Source organism: Haliaeetus albicilla, chromosome 8, assembly GCF_947461875.1.
Source record: "Haliaeetus albicilla chromosome 8, bHalAlb1.1, whole genome shotgun sequence".
NCBI classification, from domain to species: Eukaryota; Metazoa; Chordata; class Aves; order Accipitriformes; family Accipitridae; genus Haliaeetus; species Haliaeetus albicilla.
Window position 1 is genome coordinate 11,264,528 of NC_091490.1, and position 22,562 is coordinate 11,287,089.

General features: G+C 44.3%; 1 protein-coding gene and 1 long non-coding RNA gene across 3 annotated transcripts; one reads left to right on the forward strand and one right to left on the reverse strand.

Annotated features, from left to right (window-relative positions):
- Positions 1 to 4,492: 4,492 nt before the first annotated feature.
- MMACHC (metabolism of cobalamin associated C) lies at positions 4,493 to 10,812 on the reverse strand. Of its 2 annotated transcripts, XM_069788863.1 has the most exons (5): positions 10,651 to 10,812; positions 8,055 to 8,249; positions 7,526 to 7,678; positions 6,915 to 6,995; positions 4,493 to 4,823 (listed from the first exon to the last, which is right to left on the reverse strand). In XM_069788863.1, exons 1-5 carry the CDS (start codon positions 10,741 to 10,743, stop codon positions 4,767 to 4,769), a joined length of 579 nt encoding a protein of 192 aa, XP_069644964.1. In that variant the 5' UTR covers positions 10,744 to 10,812; the 3' UTR covers positions 4,493 to 4,766. The 2 variants fall into 2 exon arrangements, with proteins under 2 accessions (XP_069644964.1, XP_069644963.1); XM_069788862.1 differs by having other exon boundaries at positions 4,493 to 6,995; positions 10,651 to 10,807.
- Positions 8,178 to 9,871, forward strand: LOC138686377 (uncharacterized). Its single transcript, XR_011325717.1, has 2 exons — positions 8,178 to 8,902; positions 9,646 to 9,871. It is a non-coding gene; the product is annotated as an uncharacterized lncRNA (long non-coding RNA).
- Positions 10,813 to 22,562: the final 11,750 nt, after the last annotated feature.

Here is a 22,562-nt window from a genome sequence, read left to right on the forward strand (position 1 = left end):
AGAATGGTTTAATAGAACAGAAAAGAAGAAACTAATAATGATAACAATAATAAAGCGACAATAGTAATAATAAAAGGATTAGAATATAAAAATAATGCACAATGCAATTGCTTACCACCCGCTGATTAACGCCAAGCGGCAATCCCACCCCTGCCCCCACTCCCCCAGTTTATATACTGGGCATGACATCACATGGTATGGAATACCCCTTTGGCCAGTTTGGGTCAGCTGCCCTGGCTGTGTCCCCTCCCAACTTCTTGTGTCCCTCCAGCCTTCTCGCTGGCTGGGCATGAGAAGCTGAAAAATCCTTGACTTTCGGCTAAACGTTACTTAGCAACAACTGAAAACATCAGTGTGTTATCAACATTCTTCTCATACCTAACTCAAAAACATAGCACTGTACCAGCTACTAGGAAGACAATTAACTCTATCCCAGCTGAAACCAGGACATACACATTCTGAAGTATCTTGCTAGACAGATAAAGCATAGAGGACTTCTTAAAACAGAAATGTCATGGTTCTATTTTGCAAAGGGTGAAATGAGGCAAGTGCAGAGGGGTGGTGTGAAGCCATAGGGTAGTTAGCTCTGTCCGGTGTGAACTAGTAGGAATGCAGCACACTTGGACATCAGTTCAGAAGGTGTGTTAAAGCTATCACTGTCTTTTTGATACAAATTAATGGTACATACAAGAGGAACAGTGAACTAGGAAATCAGAGAAATAGCAGGTATCTTTTTGACCATGAATATATTAGCTTCTAATTTTAATACTAGAAAAAAAAGATTAATTTGCCTTTAATGTACAGTCAGAACTGATTTTACTTTGAATGTCCACGTTTGTGTTTCTGTCAGGTTACTAGTCAGTGTCTTCACCTTTAATATTGGTATAATTTAAGCGCCTCACAGAATATAGGAGTATGATATTACAGAATGGCTTTACAGGCCAAAGCCTGTGCAAATCAACTCTGCAAAATCAATTAATCTGTGCTGCACACACTTATGTGGCTGGCAGGAGAGCAGGTTGCCATCGTGCTGTGAATTGTTTGCAGTGTTCCTGAACAAAAGATGTGCCGGCAGTAAGCTCTTCTCACCACACCTAGTGATGGTAAGTTTGGACTTTAATGTGAAACTTGGCTCTTTCACCTGAAACTTAAATCATTGTACATATTATGGGACGCGTGTCTGAATATAGAATGTTCCTGTGCAACATAAAATTTGACCATACATATATGAATATATGTGAAGTCATTAAGATTGCACCATCCTCTGAAACTGTGAGCCTAGTAGGTTTATGTTCCATATTCTACAGCAACATATTTTTGAAGTATCTGCACTGACAAATGAGGTTAATATCCTTTGTCAAGAGAGAACAAAGTCTTTACATGTAATAAAACTTCTTAATGTAATTTAAAATTAATGTATTTCTTCAAATTCACTTTTCACAAAAATAAGGTGAATTTTTCATTTATGTTGCTGTAGTTTTTAATATTTTGGAAGAAGAGCCTGTTAAAAAAAGATTGAAGCAACAGTGAATGATTCAGGAAGACTAGTCAGAACAATACTGGAAAAAGTCTTATGACGTGAAATTAAACCCTAAAACTAGCTCATTCCTTTAAAAGGAATAAGAGGTTTTATGCATTCATAGAAAAATTATTCTGCATAAATTTAAGATTCTGTGAATATTTTTCAACCCAGAAAATCTCCCTACCCCTTCCTCTATTTAATTTACTTACAGGAATTCTCCTATCCCATACTTTGTTTTACATGAGGAAAAAAAACCAGAGCAACTTAGTGTAAAGGTGTATGATTTCCAGAAACTTTTTGAAGACAGAAGACAATCAAATTCTCTTTCAGAATTTCCTTTAGGAAGTGTTTTGGGGACATAAAACATATCCAGTTATTAAAAATAAAATTGCTCACTGAATTATGTATAAACATATAAACAAAAATAACATAAAATGAGAAATGTATTATAGATGTAATATTAATGAATGACAGTTATGTATTTTTTTTCCCAGGAAGCAGCCATTTCAAATATTTTTATACATATATAATCACATTTTGCAGATTGTGGTACAATATTGGAGAGATTTTTAAAATTCCAATAAAATATCTTATTGCTCATGCTATGATAAAATATTTAATTTTTTAAAGTTTCCCACCGTATTTCCCATTATTGTGTTTCAGTTATTGGAATAAAAACCCAGCACCCCATTTTTTCATCTAAAGTACTGTTTTTCTAAGGAATGTGAACATCTATCTGTTTTTTTCAGTCACAGAGAGAAAAGCATGTTTGTGTTCTTGTTTCTTTCTGTTTCCTTCTTGAAAACCTAGAAGTTTCTGAAGTTCCCTTCAGAACACACTAGAAGGGAAGTGTTCTGTTCACTTTCTGAAGCAAACATAATGGATGATCTGTCACAGGATATATGATATGACAGGAAGCCAGCTTAACAGCCGAAAAGTCTCATGAATACAGTTGTCCATTTTGGTAGATGAATTTGTAAAAGTTAAGGTTGCAGAGGTACAGCTGGCTCTCCACTGCGGTAAATGGCAAAACCCACTTCCTCTTCGAGGGAGAGCTTTGGAACTGTTGCTGCTTAAATCAGTATTCAAAGCTTATTTTTTAAAAGTACTTTTTGCATGGGCCTGAACAAAGTGTGTTGATAACCACGCTGGTGCTGACCAGTAGCTGCCACTTCTTGTTTTTAGAAATATGGAAGTCTTTACTCAGATTCTTTTTTTTTAGTCAAATTCAAGTCACCATGCGTTTTCAGTAATTTAACCCATGTTAAATAGTACCTACACCACCAATAATTTTGGTCACAAGTGAATAAAGGACCATGTATACTATACTGAATGAGTAAAATCATGCTTCTGACCCAGACGAGGGCAATCTAGCCCTAAAAAAAACCAACTTAAAAAACCCCAATAGAACAAAATCAGAAGAGTGCACTGCTCTCATAAGGTTGGCTACTTGTGTTTGACACACCAGCACTGACTTACACAGCAAACCATCTTTAGTCTTTCATAGTTTAGAGGAAGACAGGATCGTTACAAGCCACCCTTTTTATAGAAGGAAATAAGACAACATCAGAAATTAAATTTTCCAAACTTCACTTCATACCCCACAGAAACATTAGTGCTTATTCTTGCACCACCAAGATGTAAACAATTGAACTGGTACAAAAAAACCCCAAACCAACGGTGTGTACTCAGGTGTTTCCCTGTCTCAGCAATAGTCCTGGTGGCTGCTTGTCACCAGATTAGATCGTGCTTTGCATTTAATTGGTGTTTTCTGTCACATCTTTAATCTTAATAAAAAATCTCAGTTATTTTAAGGTTAATGAAGTCAAAAAAAGGAAATTTTAACTGAAGGAGAAGATGAATGATAAATGTTATGTGCATGAAAACATTACAAATTTGTTAATTCTCCATAGAATATTTTATTAGCTTCAAATAGACCAAATATCTTGTTGCTAAAACTGAATTAAAATTCAAGTAGCTTTTTTTTTTTTTTTTTTTTTTTTTACTGTTCAGCTCTTGAATACTCACCCTTCTGGTTATATTGAAGAAAAAAGAAACTTTTAATAAATGCTTTAAAATTAGAATTTAGAGAAAAACTTACTTGACTGAAAATGTAAAATAATAGTAAATCTATCCAAGTATTTGCAATTACTTGTTTGACATTTGCAAGTGCCGAAAATAAGAATGTCTTCACAATGCCTCAGGATCCAAGAATAATCCATTCCTCAGCATGTCTAGTCTTGTCCCAAGAGATAAGCCAAACAGGTTCTCAAACTTCAATTTCATAAGGCAAAGACCATTATACTCCAACCAGCAAGGAAAGAAAATTGCTAGCTGCAGCTGTGGATCTCAGTGACCTGGCTAAGAGAAAGCCAGTAAGAACCAATCCAATTCACTCCAAAATTACTGTAGTAGGAATGAATATGTTATTAAATATTTGTACTCTGTTTTGCCTGACATAACTGTACTGCCAGAAGCACAAACAACACAGATTTGCCCTTACTCTGACTCAGTATTCACTAATATGTTTTAACAAAAAAGAATTCCAGTACTTGCAGGTATTACTTTTAAGTTACTGAGGGAAAATCCCTCAATTACCAGTTATGTATCACTGGGCACCTTGAACTTCTGCTACTGTAAGAACAGAGGGGAAAAAATGAAAGTGATGTGCTTGCTGTTAAATGATCTTGCTGAAATGACCTGGGAAAGAGAAACATTTTAGACTTATTCATAATGTGCTGTATGGTTGTTTTTTTTAATATCCCAGATGAGCCTGCCATAATAGCTTACTAACTTCTACTAAAATAATGAACTTTTTCTTTTGTTTTCAGATACTGGATTTTGTGTGTCTTAGGTAGCTCGCTATTTTCAGTATGTTAAAAACACAGTGATTGATTCTCACTTTAACATCTTTAGCTCTCCACAGGTTAATCATTGCATTGTTTAAATCAAAACACTCAGTACTGAGGGTTACTTACAACTTTGTATATTTTATTAACCAAAATACCATGTGAAGAGAAATAAATTACAAAAATTGAAATGAAATGGCTATGGTAATCTATTTAATAAATTAACTAAGACAAAATATTAAATATTTGTAAGAAACCAACCCCCAAATAGCAAAATATTTTACTTTAAATAGTAATATAAGATAAATCTGATTCCTTCTGTATTTACCCTTCTAAGAGAATCAGTATTTTGTATATACTACTAATATGAACCATTAACTCAAGTCCGTGTTAAATTACAGTTCAGCTGGAAAGTTCTGGAAGGTCAACCAACATTTCAACCAGAAGTAATTCTATAACAAAAGAACAGATTTTAAACAGATTTCATTATTTTGCTTAAATTAAAAATTACAATACCACTATCACACAGTAAGTCAGGTGTCTGCCTTAGTCAGATGTGGTGAACAAAGCATGGAAAGCAACAAAGACTTTTTTGTAACAGCAAATACACTGAACAAACCCAGCGATCACATGCTTGCTACTCCATTTACAGGAAAACAAACTTGTTATGCTGAATTTTGATTATGCTTAATTAGTATATAGACTATGAAAAACTATCAAGCAGTGACTTAGTGTGAGCAAGCAACCTTAATGTTTTGAGTCTCCAAAAGGTATGAAGAATCACAACATAAAATAAAAAGAAAGGGCTCAGTTCTGCAAAGTAAGTATTTTTGCATCATCATGTTGATATTATGGAAGGGCAAAAAGTGCTTAGCAATTTCCAGCATTGCACTGCAGTCAAGTAACAAAACTCTCACAAAATATTATTTTAATTTATTATATTATTTTAATGAGGCCTGAGCCTCAAAGTGCTTGAACAGAAATTAATTCCTGATTCGCAGTGCCATTGTAACCTCTGAACAAATCTAATGGGGCAAAGTCATCTTAAACAAAATGTTATGTTTCTGTCTGAAGATGTTTTATCGAGCAATATAAGTAACATGAACGTCATGAATATTTTCTCTCTTCTTTTTTCTCTGCTGGTTTGCCTGTCCATGCAACAATGCTTCATGCAATGGTTTTTATATGCATGCAGGTTTACAATCTCCCCCATATAGAAAGTACAACAGGAAACTACGGTAGTAAAACTGTGGTGTGTGTGGCGTGTGCTGGCACGGCACTGAAAAATACTTCAAATGCAAACCTCATCTATCTTAGGAAAAGGTCATAAGAACTGTCTTTTTCAGTCAGTTATCTTAACATAAGTAAAAACTCCACTCACATAGACATCATTCAGTATCTTTTCAAAGATTTTAGTTGGCTGATCTATACAATGAATAAATGCTTAAAACTGACATAAAGACATCACCTTGTGCTGAGAGGCTGACCCTGGGTGAAGAGGAAACAGCAGACTCGAGCTGTGACCTTTGTACTGTCCCTTTCCCTTTTGTAACTACCCTGAAGGAAGTGGCTGCTGTTGGCTCCATTTTCCTCACTCCTGCTCCATGTACAGGACCACACTACTCTGTGAAACAATCTCTGGAGAATTTTCTTTTGGATGTTAAGGAAAGGAGACATTAAAAGATTTCTTAATTAAATTAAGCCAGCTTCACTGCAAGTGAAGGAACACAGGGCAAACTTTCTTTCTGAGGAAGGCAAGACTAAAAAGACTGAACACTTAATCCCTAGGAAGAGTTATGACAGAGGGTAATAAATTGCTGGACACATGTAAAAAAGTATCTGCCCTGAGTTCAGACAAAAAAAAAAAAAATTCAGAGTACAATGACTGAAAAAGTAACTTTTTTTACTCTTACACAGAATAAAACCAAAACACTTGGAAAGAAAACTCTTCAGAACAAAACCAACTTCTCTAGTGAGCAGCACAGGTTTTCCAGTGGCCAGGATGCTTGAACTTTTACCAACCAAAGGCTAATCAGGGTGCTTGAACTTTTCCCAACCAAAGGCTAATCAGCAGACACACCAAATCAGCAACAGCACAGAACAGACTGCTCCCACTTTCCTCCAGACCACGAGTGCTATGATGCAGTGCTCCCTCTTACTCTGAGAAGCTGATGTTTGGATTGAGATGCTGCACACGCTGATTGGATTTGCCATGTCTGTATCAGCACGCCGTCCTCCTCAGCACCGTGGAAAAGAAGGTGCTAATGAGTCACACTTTGCTTGCCCTCTGCCCCTTCATGGAGTGATGTTACTCAGTGAAATGTGCCTCTCTGGGCTTCTTGTGTCAGCCCTAACAGTTGGAATCTCTCAGCTGGAGGAGTGGCAAAGTAGGCTTTTTGTTCCTCAGAATACCTTTCCTTCACTTCAATTATGTCCCTGTAGCGGCCATCCTGCCAGTGGAAATTGAATAGCTCCAGCAACTCAATTCTTTTCTCCTCTGTGCTCACACAGTCAACAGGGGCAGACTGTTCCAGGAACGGTACCTGAATATCTGGGAACAGGAGGAGACCCCGGATAGCAAACCAGCCACCATACTTGGGATGGATACATACGCCGTAGATCTTCTGGAAGAAAAAGAAGAAGGATCTAGGATGTCTCACTTTGTCTCTAGTAACGGCTAGAGTTCAACACATCAAGCTTCGATGCAACTTCTCATACTCCTAGCCCTCTGTTGGAGTGCTAAACAGAGAACAAAGGAAAGCTCAAAGCATTGCATTTCATTCCCATTTTCCTGTGCCCACACACACCACCCTGTAATGTGAGAAGACCCTTTTTGAAAATCTAACACAGAAATTAACCACAGTGCAATTTTTTTAATTATTTATAATGCTCCAAGCAACAGGTCTTCTTTTACACTGAAATTTATTCTCCTGTCTAAGTAGGTTTAATAGATCAAAATATTCTTCTCCATGTATGCATTTCTACCACCCTGAAGAATCTTAGAAGCTTCTGATTCCTGGCCGAAACACTTTATGCATCTATATATAATGTGGACTTTGTATTCTCCTACAGGAAGAACTAGTGAGTAAACAATAGTTGTAGGATTCACTGATTGCAGTTTAGTGGTTCTTCCCAGACTGTGTTTTTGCCTCACCTTTTTCTCCCAAGGATCAAGTTTCACATCCTTCCTTTGGTAGTAATATGCAGCTCCAGCAACATGGGCAGCTGTCTGCGCCAAGAACTTGGGCTTTCGGCTTGGCAGAATCTCGTAATCAAAGATGACATCCACCTTTTGGTCGGGGAATTTCTGGGAAAATTAAAAAACATCAGCCCAGGTTCATGGAAAAAGATTTGCCGCTACAGAAGTGCTGGATGCTAGCAAATCAGGCACATGTGAAGCCTGCAGATTTCCACATCCTGCTACTGAAATCCATCAGCACGCTTGTGGCCTTGGGTTTTCAAACTATGACTGTAAAGCACTCTACACAGCTGCAGGTTGTAATGGCAAAGAGACAGAATATGCAAGTAAAGCAGGTCAACAGCCCGTTGATGTTCTTGCCATCATGAATAATGCTTTACTCTTCTAAAGAGCAAAGGCAGGGACCTGGAAGGCTTTGTCTACTGCTCAACCCACCTGGTTATATGCCACAGTAGTAAAAGGAATTGGTATTTCAGGTTCTTACCTCCTTCACATGTGATAAATGATGAGAAACACACTGATCCACAGGATCCCTGATTATTTTTAACCGTTCTTTGTTCACAAAAGGTTTAAGGGCTTTGTCAAACATTGAAGGCGTGCTGAGGACCACGAAGGCCAGTGTGTCATCTGGGTAGGGGAGATGAAAGCCTGGCTGGAGAATAGCATTGTACCATCCAACCTTTGGCAAAGAAAAACAAATCTCCATTAGAACAGGGACACCACTCTTTTACTAGTGGGCATGCAGGAATTTAAAAAAGTGGGAAGAAGTGTAGCCACCTTCATTTGCAACTCAGGCAGCCTGCCTAGTGCCTTCTGTTCACACCAAGTTGTTTTGCATACTGTGATTTACAGTTTCTGGGAGCTGTACTGTGAGCTGTATGTGAGAGATAAGAATCATCCACTGCATTCAGCTCCAGACTGCCCTTTATCCAGCTCTGCTCAGAAACTGTAGAGGGAAGTATGAGCAACCAGTCTCACCAATGCAAATCAGATGTTTACATTTAGATAAAGCTTTTACATATTTTTTTTTCCTCATCTTTATCCAGAAAGAAACTGGTACTTCTGTGTTGCTCATGTGACAAGTTGCATTGTTCATTTCTTCAGCAGGAAACTTACGTGTGGAAACGAAGGATGTGAAGCTCCTAGCAGTGCTAAAATCCCCCAGAACGGTCAGCTGTAGCGTTGTGGATTGTGACACAGCCACATTTTGACATTTGTTTCCCGGGCTGGATATGCCAAAACACAGACCAGAAATGAGGGATCAAGCCAGGACAGCAGGAAGACGTGACCAGGGGGACAGGGCTCAGACCAGCAACTGCCAAGCAGATGGAGGTAATGGCCGAAAACCCCTGCACTCCACTACTAATGTATTGCACAGTAACAACAGTCTTTTTATAGGTTATGACAACTCCCACTCTCCTGGGATGCTACAAAGACCAGGTCTAACATTCAGACAGATGTCAAGTAATGTAACTCTAATATTTAGTCTGAAAATGCAAAATACTGGTCACTTCTAAATACCAGTAAAATGAATCTGAAAGTGACTGCAGCCGGACCTGCCCATACGGAAACTCAGAATGAAAACTAAGTTTACTATAAAGATACATTCTTTTATCAACCCCAAAGTTTAATCAGTTTTGTGGCTCTTGTTTAAGATGCTGAATCAAGATGTTACAGGAAATTACAGAGGTCTGAATCTAAGGTTTGCCAATTTCCCAGTATTCATCAGTCAGTGCACCAGGGCTAGCTGTACAAGAATTAAATCTAGAAAGAGATACAGCGCTATAAGGTTTCCTTCTGGTAGCTATAGTATTTTTGATCTGGGTCCTGCCCCTAATTCTGCTGCTGTGTTTTGGGAAAGCAGCATTAAATTCTTCTGCAAATTCTGGAGGTTTCACTTCTCTCAGCACCTCGTTCCCTTTTACTTTCTGTCGGATCAAGAACATAGCAGGAAATACACGTATTTCAGGTGACAAATACAGCACTCCCCCAGGAAGGGAAGGTCATACTTATTGGAGATTGATTTGTATTTGCTTGTAGATTTGTATTTGATGTTGCAAATGGATTTACTGCAGATTGTCCCTGGGGTGGGCAAAGAAGGAACCTCCAAGTTTTGGTGGAAACCGAGTGCATACAGTTCAAGACGGCACAGTGGAAGAGGCTGCCTCACCTGCAAGAGAGAGACCCCCTTGCGTGGGCGGAACGAGCTGGGTGCCAGCAGGCCATTTACAAACGGAGGAGGTAGTCTGCACTTTAATATACAGGCGTCTCCACATTTAGATTAAAACGTAAGCTTGCTTAGAGGACTCTGCTCCCTGCGCGTCCAGAGGTGCCTTTATGTAACTCTCCTGACCTTGCCGGACTGGGACCAACATAAAGGACCCCAGCAAACCTCTCGCCGGGCTGGTGCTCCGCCGGTGCCAAGGCACGGCGATAACCTTCACCTGCTCTACCGGGCGGGCTGAGCGGACCTCTCACGCTTGCTCACCCACCCGCGCCAGCAGCCGCGCAACACGGCTCCTCAGGAGCGCTGCCAGCCCCCCGAACTGCCGCGCCCGGGCCCCGGTGAGCAGAGGGGAGCTCCCCACTCCCCCGAGGCAACGGCCGCCCCGCTCGCCGCCCCCGCCGCAGGGGTGCCTGCCGCCCCGCGGGGGGGGTGGGCCGTCTCCGGCCCGCAGCCGCTCGCAGCCGGGTGGCTTCATCCCTGAGCTGGGCCGGCGGGGCGAGGCGGAGCGGAGCACGGAGCAGCCGCCGCCGCCGCCGCTCGGGGAGGCAGTGCCGCCTGCCGTCGGCCGCGAGCGGAGCACGGGGGCTCGTCCTGTCTGCGCAGGCGGGAGGCGGGAACCGGGCGGCCGTGCCGCCTCCCCCCGACCCGACCCGAGCCGACCCAGCCGGGGGAAGCAAAGGGCCGGCCCTCCCCGGGAGCACTCGGCCCGGCACCGCGCCCCTCCGCCGCGGCAGGGGTGACCGCCGGTTCCGGGCACCGCCACCGTCCCGCGTTCCCTCCCACCTCGGGGGGACAGTGACGTCACTCCGCCTGACGTCACCGCGGGAGACGTCACGGCGCGTGACGCCAGTACCTTGAAGGCGTGCACCTCGAAGCCCAAGGGGCCCAGGGCGCCGCGGAGCCGCTCCGCCACGCGCCCCTCCATGCCGCCCGCCGCGCGGGGCATCACGGGAAGGGTAGTCCTGACAGCCCCCGGGCCGCGCGCGGGGCGCCACGGGAGGAGGCACGGCTGGACACCCTCCCCCCCCAACCACATCGCCGCGTCTCCGAGGAGACGGCCTGCCGCGCAAGGCACCCTGGGATTTGTAGTGCGCACCTCCCCGCGCTCCGCGCCAGCCCGCCCGGCGGGGACTCCACGTCCCAGCGGGCTCCGCGCGCGGGGCAGGGGGCGGTGCCGCCCGGGGCCTGTGCGGCGTGAGGGGCGGCCCCCGGCTGCCGTCCGGCGGCGGGGCCGGCGGGGCGGTCGCCCCGAGGGACTCCGCGTTACTTTCCCCCGTCCCGGGGCGGCGGGCTGCAAGAGCAAGGCGGCGGAGCGGCGGCGGTCCTGCCGGCAGGGTGATGCGGAGCGGTGGTTGCTCCGCTGGTTGTCGGCCGGTAGCTGCCGGTGAACTCCTGCTGTCCCCGTGTAGCGCACTGCTCCCGTGGCGGAGCGGTGCTTGGGCTGATGATCTCGGCAGGGGCCTGCCGCTTCTGACGGCTGCGTGTGGCTGTGTGGTTGGAGTGGGAAAGGGAAGAATTTCGGTACCTCGACGCGCGCCCCGGCCGGTTCCCAAGCTGCCGGCCGAGGCAAGTTTAACGGTGCGGCAGGCCCGGGTGGGCTCCTTCCTTCACAGCCCCGGCTAACGTCTGTTGCTCTTGGTCTGCGGTGGGTTTGCAGCTTGGCAGACTATGCCCTGAGAACCCTGCGGCAGTGGAGTGCCCGCCTGGCACCCAGCAGCTGTGCCGTACCTGCATGCGTCTTCCACGCTGCAGCGAGGCAACAGCGGAGATAGTGGCCATCCCAAACCGAGGGGATTTGAGGGCTCTGGTGAGATCACCTCTCTGTTAAGAGCAGGTTTTCCTGGCACAGTTGCACGGTGTGCCCGTCTGTGCTATACCGCTCTGTATTGCATATATTTTTCTCTCATCACACACCGAAAGCCCCACCTTCCTGTGTGGGTGGACGTTGCTCACTAAAATAGTTCACAAGGCCTCTGTGCTGATAATCCTTTATCCTTCCCCATCTGAAAGTATGTGTTCTTTGCAGCTTCCCTATTCCCTGCCAACACATTTGCCACATTGGAGACCAAGCCTCAGATTTGGATCTCCTTACCCTAATCTTTATAGCCGCTTAACATAATTTTTATAGTTCTTGTGCAACATTCTCCAGCCATTAGTCCTGAGTTTTGCAAAGTGTCAGGACATCAGATCTGCAAGTTCTGGGGACAACTACTTCAGATACACAAAATTCTTTCCTTGTGGAGTTCCCGTATATCTTCTAGAACCCTGAGAGTTGTTTCTTACTGTAGCCATGCCCTCTGTAGGAGGAGGGCGGAAGGGTCCCATCAGTCTTGCTTAGAATTAAGGTTTGTTCTCGCCAGGTCTCCTTGCATTTCTAGCTTCTGAAGTCAAACCAGCCTACTAACTATGTTCTTTCCTGGACTGAGTTATTCTCATACAAAATCTGTTTTTGCCCATCCGTTCAGATCATTGAATCGCTCGCTCAGTCTGTGAATTGACTAAAGCAGGGGAAAGAGCTCCAGCAGGAGCAGATCAATAAGCTAGAAGGTAGTGAAGGTAAAGGCACTGGAACTGAAGCACTGCTGGTTACAGGAGCCTCTTACACAGATCACTTCTTGTCTAGGTTGCTGAAGTCCTGTTGAAGAAACAACAGGCTGTGAGTGTAGCCTGGCACAATGTAGCTCCATCTCTGTGCTAAACAAGTGAGCACAGACAAAGTGTTGGATACAAGGCAGAAAGGGCTTTTTGAATCTTTCATTTCTTCCTTTGCCTTTTCTTTAGTGATCTAAAAACCTGAGAAGCACCTTTGCTTCCCAGGAGAGAAAATGGACAGTGGAAAACAAAGTTGAAGTGATTTCCTGGACCAAGCTTGGTCTAGAGTCAGGTATCCTCACATGGAGTCTTTTGCTGAAACCCTTGTGATGCACAATATTTAGTCAGCTGGCCAAGTTGCCTTTGAGGGTGGTTAGTTCAAATATTTGAATTCTTAATGTGCCTCTTGCCTCTTTTTCTGTCTGAATATAGTGGTCCAGGAAGACAGGGTTTCTGTGGTCTGCTGAGCATACAGCATAGTGGCAGAGGGGAATTCTTGGGCTACTGCTGTACTCTGCCTGTGTCAAAGATTGGTATGGGACTGAACCTTGAAACCATCTTACTGGGTGTTCCTTGATCCTATTCTTATCAATTCTGTCCCAGCAACTGAAGAGCTATGCTGGGACCTTCACACCTCCTGCCTTTCCTGTTTGCTGTTACAGAGGATGCTCAGTGATTGCAGAACAGCACTTAGAGCAGCTTGGAGGCCTTGCCAAGGAGGACAGAGGATTTGAGAGGTGAATGCCATAACTAGGAACAGCAAATGCTTCACGAGCAGTATGGAGATTGTACATCCTTTTTCTATCCCAGTGCCAACAGTCCACAAGAAATAAATGAGATCTCAGTGCTAAGACCTTTGTAGATTCAGGATTGGTGCAGGGGAGGTACTGGAGGAAAATGTAACTTTCCTCACTTTCTTTAAGTGGTGAAAAACTACTGTGACAAAATGATGAATGTGTGAAGGAAGAGTTGGAGCAACTGCAGCATAAAGTCAGTGAGTGGTGTTGTGTTCTGCTCCTCATGTGGTCTGAACTCTGATTCTGCACTGGACAACCTGTTGCTGCCCAAGTGGACTAGCAGAAACAGCCCCCGGTGGGAAGCGCTGTGATGTTCGTTATAGTTGAGGGTCTCTGTTCAGGAAAATGAAACCAGGGAACACTGCTGAACAGGCAGCGCTGGAGGAGAAGTAAAGAATACACAGGGCTGGCAAGCTGTGACTCCGTGCTGTGCTCTGGGAGAGCTGTGGGAGGAGAACATGCATGGGGCTTGCCTGCAGCCTCTGAATCCACCCTTTGCCTTGGGAGAGATGTGGGTGGATATAGTTCTGTAAGGTTTTGCTTGGCAATAGAGGGATGGAAAATCAGGTGCAGAACATAGTTTAGCCATGGCCTTTTTCTTAGTCTGTGCGAGGTCAAGTTGCTTTACTGCACAGGTCAACAAGAGGAAAAACTATTGAACGAAATGCCTGCAACTGATTAAATTAAGAGAACTCAATGTTGACACTGCAAGGTGGGCTGCTTTATAGTCACACCTCTTCCATCCAAAATCTGGCACTGGATGATTTGATGGCCTGTGGCAGACCTACTGTTGGAATGATCAATCTTTGCTACTGGGATCTGTGGAGGAGAACTGAGTGTTGAAACTGATGTACGAAGAGTTTACTGTGAATAAACTCTGGGTTTCAGCCAGACTGAAAAATGCTGTTGCTGCCTGGAACAGAGGAAGTATTTTTATTAAATATTGTAGCACGACTAGAAGGCTTTGATCAAGACAGCCAGTGTGCAAGGTGCTCTGCAGTCACCTTTCCTGCCTCCCAGGCTTGCTGAAACAGCAAGAAGAAGCCTTCCTGTTCCAGTGTGGAATGATGGAGGGCAGTTAGAAAGGTATCTTCAAAATATGTATAAGTGGGGGAAAAGATAGTGTTTGTATGTATTCTGATGTAGCAGGTCCTACTGCAGCCAGAATGAAATTGATCATTTTTTTAGTTTTTGCAGAAGTAGATGACCTTTGCAAAAGGGAGAATCAGAAAAGGCTTGATGGGAGAAGAATAGGGAATGGACCGAGCTGGGGGGTAAGGGCTGAAATGAGAGTAAGGCTAAAAACTGGCCTATATCTTTTGCACCAAGCAGCATGTTACCATTCTTCTGGAAACCTCCTGATGCAGGAGGATACTTGCACAGCCAGGGCTTGTAATCTGCTTCCTAAGGGGAGGTGGAAGCATGTTTTCAACTTCTCTGTAAAGTGATCACTGTGGGCAAAACACTGCTGTTCTACCTGTACCAAAACTTTAATTCCTGCTGAGGAGGGCTAGCATGAAGAAGAGGTTACAGATGATACCAGGTAGGGTGCCATTGTGATCTGAACTCAGAAGCATATAAAGAAACCGAGTGTTACTTTTGGTGCTGGAAACATGAAGTGTTCATCAGTGACGGCATGTTGTATGTCCAGCTCTTTACTTCTTCTCAGTTGTTCTGGCCTCATCTGGACATGATTTTTCTGCAGGGTTTAATGCTGTTGTGGTGGATCAGAGGCTGCCTCTGGGAAATGCTTGGAAGTGATTGTCCCCTCTTTCTCAGGTGCTAGATCTGCTGAGCAGCCACAAAGCAGGATCTCATAGTTTACACAAACTCAGGATGGAAGTGGGGAGCACCTAACAGAAGCTTTGCCACATCAGGATACACCTTCAGGGAGTTTGGGGGGTGCCTGGGTCTGTGCATGCTACATAAGAGCTGCTGCAGGGACAAGTGCAGCTCTTGGGGTTCAAAGGGAGTAACTGCCTGGGAGCTGCAGGAGCGTGTCACAGGAGGGTGCTGTTGGCTGGTGGCTGTTCAGAGCTCTGCAGGACAGCTCTTACTGTTGCAGCTTGCTTTCACAGGGGCTGGATTGGCAAACTCAGAGATGCTGGGGACTGATCCCTCATCTTGCCGTTCTTGTTTGCCAGCTGTCCTTTGTACCTGCCTGGATAGAGTATTTGTCTTGCGGAGCACAGTTCATTTCCATGGCTAGTATGGTACTGGCTTAGTGATGCTGAAGGTAGTAGATTTGTCAGCTTTGTGAGGTGAGCTCTTCTGTTTAAATCCTGAACTGGTAAAGCTTGAAGTGGGTATGGCTTAAGTGTCTGCCCTCTCCTGGAGAGGACCTCTGGCTATGTGCAGGCAAGGCGTTCAGTCCTTCTGAGACAGCTAATGAAGGGGGTGAAATGGCAGCCTCTATTACTGAGACGTTTGTATCCTGAGGGTTAGCATCTTCAGCTTATTCCGTGTGGGCGTTGAGAATGGGTACCTGCTGTTTGCTTCCCAGCTGTCCTTGGAGCTGAGCTGGCAGGGTCTGAGTTAGCTCATGGCCTCCCTGAGCCATCTCATCTGCCTTGTTTAATCACGAGTGTTGCTGTCTCCTACCCAAGCCTTCTGTCAGGGCAGTGGTGGACTCCACATGCTCTCCTTGTTGCTAGCTGGATAGGACCTTACTTGTTTTTTGCTGAAATGACTGGAAATAATACTAGGTGCCTCCAAGAAGAGGTGCTCATTTGAATTGCCTAAGCTCTATTTCTTTCCCAGTTTCCCTATCCTCCCTCACTTTCCTTTCTCACCATGCTCAGCTGGTGGGAACTCGCTTTGCTTGTGCCTCTAACCTCTGCTAGTTTGGCCCTTGCTCTCCCCGCACCCCTGCCCGAGGGCTCTGACCTGCTCCCTGGAGAGAAATGAATTACATTGGAGCTTCCTTGTTGAGGATGCTTAGATCTTTCTGGCTCTGCTTAATTGTATCCTCTGTCCAACCCTAGCTGCCCTCAGACAGCTGCCAAATGTCCTAACTGTTGCAGGTTTAGCTGAGGATTCATGTCACTATTCCCGGTGTTAGCTTCCCCATACAGCTTTGTGCTACGGTAAAACAGCATCCAGAGAATATGCATCACTCCTCTGGGGGAAGGATGTCTCTGTGAGGTGTCTGTGTCCCAGGTATGGTTTTGTTTCTTTGTTTGTTTGTTTTTTATTATTAGGAAAAACAACACTCCCATTCATCTCCCTCAGGCTAATGCTGATGTCACATGGGCTACAGCGTGATTTGGTGTCATCATAAAGTATTCATACAGAAAGGATCTTCCATTCTCTGTGTTCTCCAGAACAGTAGATAAGTATCACCAAGACACAATGTTGTACTGCTTATAGCATAAGGGACTTCCCTTCTGCTTTCCATCCACAGCTCTTGAAACCTTCTTCTGACCCTGTTAAAGAACTATTGCTCTGCATTAGGTAGGAACCCGAGACAGATAGTCACACAAATTGTTTGAAGACTCATGGCAATTTGGTAACTGAAATGGAGTTAAAGGATGTCTTAATTCCTTGTCTGTTTTTCTGATCTTTCTCCCTCTTCACCATAAGCATATTAATGTCTATCTTTATTAGTGGAGAAGTATTGGTGGACACTGAGTGTGGAGGTCAATGTAGCTCTATTATTAGGTTTTCTTTGATAAAGGATATTGTATCAACTTGGTGAGATGTTTTCAATAATGGAACTTCATTGCAGTTCTCTTGTAATTAAATATCGATTCCCTATTTGTTTCTATAAAAGCCTAAGGCCTTCCCTTATTATGTCACTCTCCCACCTATTGTCAAGCTGTGATTTCATGAGATGTGTCTGTGCTGTTAACATCAGCTTAAAATGTGCCCACCTCTCTGCTTTTTCCTGCACTGGCCTCATAGCACATTGCCTCCTGAGTTTCTGCCACTGCAATTGTTGGCGTGCTGTAAATCCGATCAGGGAGCCGAGCTGGTTCTAACAAGTGCGTCATTGTTTTGTTTTGTTTTTTTTCCCCTAAAGTGGTGTGCTTCACAGTGCTGCTGCAGGAAAAAATTGTGCTGGCACAACTGAGATAACAATGTGAACAGGGCTAGGTGGGGAGACAGAGGTTCTGCTGCCAGACCGTTCATCTGCTGAAAACACAATTGAATTGCTCAGCAGAACTGCTCTCTGCTGCTGCGAGGCGTGACTTTGTCAGAAACCCCATCAAAGTGATTCTCACCCCATCCCCACCCCCAATTATTGTTCCAGTAGTCATTCCTAAGCATAAGGGACTGTCAGTGTTATCCTTTTGCTTCAATCAGATCTACAGTCTCTGACCTGAAAGATAAAGTGAAAAGTCTGTTCTTGAAGGAGGTGCCATCCACTGAGCCTGCAGGGAAAGACAGAGATCATACGAACTATTCCCCACTTACTCCAATGTTACTAACGCTCTGGGACATGGTATTCCAACCTCCCTTTGGCTTAGAGATCTCATGGTCAGGTCAGGTGTCCCGTTGTCCCTTTCCAACACAAACTGGGCCCTGTACTGGAAGGGGTTGACATTGTCGCTGTGGCTTTGAGCAGAAATGAGTTGGCCAATTCTTTGTGTTTTAAACCTGCATGATTTGGAGTTGCTTGCAGCCATTGGTGTCAAAAACAGATGAAATCCAGTGCCTGAACATTTTTGCCAGTGGGTTTTACTGCCTAGGTTTGTGTATCATGGAACCTGTTTTCTGCTGCCTTGTGCCACTGCTTGTACCCATGCAAGAATAAGTAAAATGCTATTAAATCAGAATAGCAGCAGTTTCTGCACGTGATAAGAGGTGTCACAAAAGGTAGACAGTGGAGGCTTAGGCTCAGCAAGTTCATCCTTGAACTTTTGACCTAATCTGCTGCTTCCTTCATTTCTTCTAGAGAGAAGCAAGAACTTGCTGAGAGAGGCAGAATGGTTTTCTCCATCTTTGGGTGAGGTTTTCACCTCAGACTTCAGCTCTGATGAGCTTTCCAGTGCTGCAGAGATCAAGGTGCCTTAAGGTAATTGTGGCTGGTTCCTGCACCCTCAGGATCTGAAAAACCTAGTGGGATTTTCCACAGTAATGCAGTTGACAGAGGTCTGCAGAACCTATTTATGTCTACTGTTCAGGGCATTCCAGAGGTCATACTGATAATTTGACTAGAGATTTGCTGTGCCCAATTTTACTGGTAGGACTGAGTATTAGGCACCTACAGGCAGGAAGGCAGTACAATTTGGAGTAGTGGCCTAGCACTTGGGCCACAGTTAAAACTTTGCTCTGAGAGCACTATTGCTATGCCAGGACAGGGGTAACATGTGTGTGCCTGTCTGTTCTTTCATCTTCCCTCCCCATCTAGTGTCAGGGTAATGTAAAGCTGCATGTGAGGGCCAATTATGATACTTATCACTTCCTCTGACAGTGCCAAGATACCACTTTTTAATGTGGCTCCATTTTTGTTTTGGTGCTGACACACAGCCAGTGAGATTAGGAAGGTGAAAATTGCTCACTTCAAGAAGGTTTGTCTCTCAGCCTCTTTATCCTTTTGAATTTATGCCTTGCTTTTAGGATATAAAAAACCCTTGTGTTTGCATTAACACTTAGCATTAAAGGAAATCAGGAACAAGAACAAAGGGCTAATGTTCCTTTAAAAGAAAAAAAATCATGCCCTACTTTAGTAAGATGCTTAAGACTCTTGTGAATGGAGGCTGTAAGGCATATTAAACTGCCCTGTGTTCTGTTTTTCCAATTTACTAATCCTGCTGATTCAGACTTTACTAGCAAACTTGCTACAATTAACTGCTTTGTAGATGCAGTCGTAACATGTCAGGTTGCTGTTAGGACAATGCCTAAGGAGTCTTCATGTCCCATGAAAGGGTTAAGTTTTTCTCTTTAACATTTATTCTGAGACACATGCCAGGTAGGGACTCCTGTATAGAGCTTTACTGATCAAATGCTCAAGCAGTACCCCACATTTAATAAGAAGCTAGTTACCTGTTGCTTAGTATTAGCAGTAAATATTTATATCATAGTAGCATCAGGAACCCTGTCCAATAGTACCGCAGGGGCTCCCAGTAGCTGTGTTGGCAGCTTGCTAGGACACTTGGAACTATGATTAACTTACATGGGCACCTATTTTTCTTTGAGTTTAGGTAGCTTGTGAGGATGCTTGTTGGCATTTCTCTGTTTCAAAAGAAGATGAATGAGGATGTTTTTTACTGGAGTTTGACACAGATTGCAGTCCACGCTGAACCAGCAGTGCTGGACGTAGGCTGCCGTTTGTTCTTAGGACTGGCATATGGGGTAGGGAGTCTGGGGAAGGCTAATTCCTTGTTCTGCTGGTGTGGATTGTAAAGCTATCTCCATGCTGGAGTGCTTTGAGCTGGGGGAAAGCAGTGCTGGAGAAGAGGCTAGAAATAGCTGGAGTGGATGACCTCAGCAGTGACCTGACAGCCTGCCTGAGCTAAAGCTGCATGACCTTTCACGTTAACTAAAAGATGCACTCTTTACTGTAGGAAACAAGTACAAGATGGAAAGGATATTGACTTCTGTAGGTGGGCAAACCCTTCTTCTTGACTTGTTTGTTACCTGGATTTACCAGAACTGGAAGCTATGAGGTATGGGGCTGACCCAAGGGAGGCAACTCAAAAAAGGGAAACAGTCATTTTGATAAGTCATTCACAGACCCGCCCAGTCCCACACTCTACCTGAGACCTGAACTGTTGGCTGTCATCTCATGCTCTGTTGCTTAGACCTACACCTTTTACTTTTACAACACGGCACTGTGTATTCTCTTCTTTCACCCCAGGTGACAGGCACTGATGGAGGGCCTGATTTGTGGTGCATCAATCAGCTTTTGCAGTTGCCAGCTGTCTTGCAGAGGGAGAGATGCTGTGGTGCTTGTCTGCAGCGCAGGGTCTCCTCCAAGGTCAGAGAATTCCTAGCTGCAGCCCTTTGCTTCAGCCCTCCCCTGTGGGATAGGATGTATGATCCTGTCTTCTGAGCTCTCACTTGGTGGACCAGAACAAATTGAGAGAATTTTGTGTGTTGTCTCTACTAATGCCTTCAAATGTTTTTTTCCCCAAATGTACTGCAAGTTTTGGGTTATGTTGGATATTGTTTAAACTGTTGGCTAGCTAAAGCTCTGGGGTATATAGCTGGGCTGAGGTTGTGCTATTTGGGGAGACTGTACATAGCAAGAACAGAACAGATATAGACTGACCATATATTTACCCTGTCTGACAAGACCCAATATGGAGCAGCTGACTTGACAAGTGTTGGTAAACTGCTTCCTCTTCTGTGGCTCAAAACAGGCTAAGAAATCTTGTTCTTTGAACAGAAACCTCCACGACCACTATAAAGGGAAGGTTGCTGGGTTTGTTTTATGAGAATTAAGTGTCATAGTGGCAAAAAAGCGCCTTGTGAAATTTCCTAATGTGGTTTGAATTTTTTTATTCCATTTTCCTCTGAGAGAACTTAATTTTAGAATTGCTAGCTGGTGAAGGAGAAGGGCAGAGGTCACTGAACAACACTGAGTTCAGAAAGCCTTAAGAGTATGGGGAAAGAGGACAACTGCCTATTTGATGGTGAAGGCTTTGTAGTCTAGCAAATGGGATAGTGCAGGAGATAGATCTGTGGCATACTCTTTGCTGCCTACTTCTCAGTCAATACAAAGGACCTTGGGATGTGGCACAGAGTCAGGGATGCTGTAAAGGGGGCCCAGCAGAGCTTGGTTAGGACTGGTTTGAAAAGCAGGCAGAGACTGGTGGTGCTGAGAGTAGCAGTAGGAGTCATCAAGTGGAGGCTTGAGCACAGATCAAGACAGGACACAGTGGCAGAGGCTGCTCCTATGACCTTCATCTCATTCAGTTGCATGAACTGTGGCTTTTGCTTTGAAGATCAGGCTGAGATCAGTTAGTTTTTCCTCTCCAGTGAACAGCTGCTTCCTAGAGTTCAACTCTGCTTCTTAGAGTGGACCTGAATGTGTGAACAGCCATTGGCAGATCACGGTCAGGATATGAAAGCCTGCTTGAGTGGCTTGGATTTGACTGAAGCTGAGCTGGAAAGTGACTTGATGCATCCAAGAAACAGACCGAGCAGGATGCAAGTGACCCATTTGCTATTCAGTGTGGGCCACCAGGTTAGACTCTGTAAAACAAAGGGAGCTGTTTTCCCAGTGCTTCCTTCTCTCAGCCCTTTTTCTTTCTGCTAGCCAGCCACAAATAGTATTGTGCACAATTGCCTTCCACCTACGAATATTGACATCCTTTTAAAAAAGTAGGTGAAAATTCTCATCCTGCCCCAAAGTTTATCAGTAGGGACATTGAAGGAATGATTATGTTAGTGGCTTGATCTGCCTGTGTGATCAGAAGGCATAGCCAGGATTAGCACAAAGGAAAACTTTGCTAATTTTGCAGATATCCCTGGTAAAACCCTTCTCAGTCAGACTCAAATGAGTGCCTAAATCTGGCTGAAAGGCATGTTCCAGAACCCATGAGCCTTGTCTTGTTCCAAGCAGAGCCTGTAATTTAGCACCGAAAGCTTCTGGAATTCAGACATAACAGCAAATTTTTAAGAAAATACTGAACAGGGCTGACTGCTCACCCCTCTTCCTACAGCTCCCAAGAAAGACCACTGTGAAAAGAAACACTCTAATGCTTGTGAGAGTCATCCTATGGCAACTGATGTGTCTAATTTCAGGGCAAAAGTACTTCTGAAGGAGAGAGGATTAAAAAGGGGAGGGGAGAACCAACCCTGCGGGAGATTGTCAACAGATGTTCCATTATAGTTCAAAGAGTGCTAGCAAAAGGTTTCTGCTGCAGGGATATATTAATTCTGGGCAGTTCATCACAGGGAGACCTGTTTTATGACTGGGAGGATACTTCTGGTAACTTACTTAGCTCTTTATTTGAACTGTGGGTGGGGGATTGGGTCTACCTGTAAACAGAGAGGGAGCTGAACAGTAGGAACAAACACATACTTATTTTCTTGCAGCTGTGACCACTGTCCATCTTTTCAAGATCAAGCTGGCTTTGTGGTTCAGGGGGTTATTTGGCTGATGGGTCTTTCAGAAGAAAAAATATTACAGAGGAACAGAGGCTAACTATTGTTAAACTGCTGGTGCACGTGAAGCAGACCTGTGTTGAGTATGTCTTTCAAGTATGTTTATTAGACAGGAAGTGGGACACAAGGAAGCACAAGGAAGGCTGTGCAGGCTGTCAAGCAGATGAATACATTGATCCCTTTGTCTCTAAAATGCGCAAATCTATCACGTTTGACACTGTCTAGCACCCTATCTGTGCTTCCTTCATGTAATAGTTAATGATTTCTTATAAAAGCTTACTAACGTTGCAGAATCAGCTATGGTGGGGGATGTAGTTTG

Excerpts from the sequence above, each read along its gene's own strand:
- MMACHC (XM_069788862.1), bottom strand. The coding sequence starts at position 10,743 with ATGCCCCGCGCGGCGGGCGGCATGGAGGGGCGCGTGGCGGAGCGGCTC. Across the intron at positions 7,679-8,054 it reads ATTTATCACATGTGAAGGAG|AAATTCCCCGACCAAAAGGT; the intron begins GTAAGAACCTGA and ends TAATTTTCCCAG. Across the intron at positions 6,996-7,525 it reads TTGATCCTTGGGAGAAAAAG|AAGATCTACGGCGTATGTAT; the intron begins GTGAGGCAAAAA and ends TTTTTCTTCCAG.